Source organism: Acanthamoeba castellanii (assembly GCF_000313135.1).
Source record: "Acanthamoeba castellanii str. Neff unplaced genomic scaffold scf7180000083862, whole genome shotgun sequence".
NCBI classification, from domain to species: Eukaryota; Discosea; order Longamoebia; family Acanthamoebidae; genus Acanthamoeba; species Acanthamoeba castellanii.
The window spans coordinates 2,853-4,156 of NW_004457601.1; the positions used below are offsets into that span (position 1 = coordinate 2,853).

At 61.3% G+C, this 1,304-nt stretch overlaps 2 protein-coding genes across 2 annotated transcripts in view; one reads left to right on the forward strand and one right to left on the reverse strand.

Moving 5' to 3' along the window:
• ACA1_017430 (integrator complex subunit 9, putative) overlaps positions 1–469 on the forward strand; it is a gene marked incomplete at both ends in the record, with an annotated part of 2,835 nt that extends 2,366 nt beyond the window's left edge. Inside the window, 2 exons of the mRNA XM_004347202.1 lie at positions 172–222; positions 303–469. Of these exons, the coding sequence (XP_004347252.1) occupies positions 172–222; positions 303–469 (218 nt within the window). The remainder of the gene's footprint in view (positions 1–171; positions 223–302) is intronic.
• Positions 470–569: 100 nt separating this feature from the next.
• Positions 570–1,304, reverse strand: part of ACA1_017540 (uncharacterized protein) — a gene marked incomplete at both ends in the record, with an annotated part of 7,262 nt that continues 6,527 nt past the window's right edge. The window contains 2 exons of the mRNA XM_004347203.1: positions 570–664; positions 764–1,269. Coding sequence (XP_004347253.1) covers positions 570–664; positions 764–1,269 — 601 coding nt within the window. The remainder of the gene's footprint in view (positions 665–763; positions 1,270–1,304) is intronic.

Below are 1,304 nucleotides of genomic sequence, written 5' to 3' on the forward strand. Positions count from 1 at the left end.
AGTCCCTCCCCGCCACCGACGCCCCTGCCGCGGACCGGTTCGTTTCCCCAGCACGGGGGGCGTGTGTCGTGTGTTTTGTGTGTGTCGTGTGTGTCACTGCGCTCACACCGAGAACATTGGAACATTTGTTCGGGTGCCCAACTTGCAGAAGTCGGCGTGTGCTGCTGGGAGTCCCGGCGATCGACGCCATCATACAAGCCCTGGCCGAGCGTGGGATCAGAGGTACGTCCCTCCTCTTCGCTCTTCATAGCTCGACCGAGCACACACGCGCGCGGTGTATTGATGATACAATGCCGGGCCAGACGTTCATGTGGAGAACAAGCCGCAGAAGCGAGCGATGGTGCTCACCGTCGACTCACTGTCGGCGTCGGTGCTGCTGAGTCCCACCAAGACCAAGATCACCACCACCGACGAGCAGGCGCGCCAACTGCTCCTCGACATCATCACCTCGCGCACCCTTTCGCTTTTCGTGAGCGTCCAGCTGCATGCTTGGTTCACACAAGACTACATACATTCTTTTTTTTTTTTTTTTAATTTGTCTTGTGTGGCTTTCCCTGCCACAACGAGCACTAGTCATCTTCTTCAGAGAAGGCGTCTTCCCCTTCTCGTGCGTTGTCTGGCGTGGGCACTGATGCGGAGCGCTTCCGTCGGTGCTCTCTCAGATCTGCCCCGTACGACGAGTACACATGCCGCGGTGAGTCGCTACGCTACGTGACAGCCACACGTATGCACGCACTGTAAAGGCAACATGACATCTGCTTACCCGAGATGCGTCTGTTGATGAAGGTGGCGATGTTCGAGTGTCCCTTCTTCTCGCGCTCGCGCTCACGTTCTTCGTCGTTGTCGCCGCCGCCCACGCCTCCCCCGGCCTCGTCTTCTGTCGCGGCTCCCGTCTTGGCGGCCGATGGCCCCGGGGCCGACGAGCCCGACTCGGGCAGCCTGTCCGCCGCCTTGTCCACCTTGTCGGAGGAGTGGAACGCAAAGGAGGGCAGGTGCGAGGAGATGGTCGAGAACGACGACGTCGAGAACGTGTGGAAGATCTTCCTCCGCGCGGCCGGCGAAAGGGTCTCCGCCTTCTTGCCCGCCTCCTCCTTCTCCCGCTCCTTCTCCGCCCTCCGCCTCTCCCGCTCCTTCTCCTTCTCCTTGCCGCCGCTGCCGTGGTCCCTCGCGCCCAGGTTGCTGTCGCTGCTTCTGTTCCATTTGTGCGCACTTGGCCCGCCGGTGTGGTGGTGGTGGTCCTTGTGGTCCTTCTTGTCGCGCCGTAGGAAGCTGTTGATGACCTCCACCAGGCCCCGCTCGTCAGC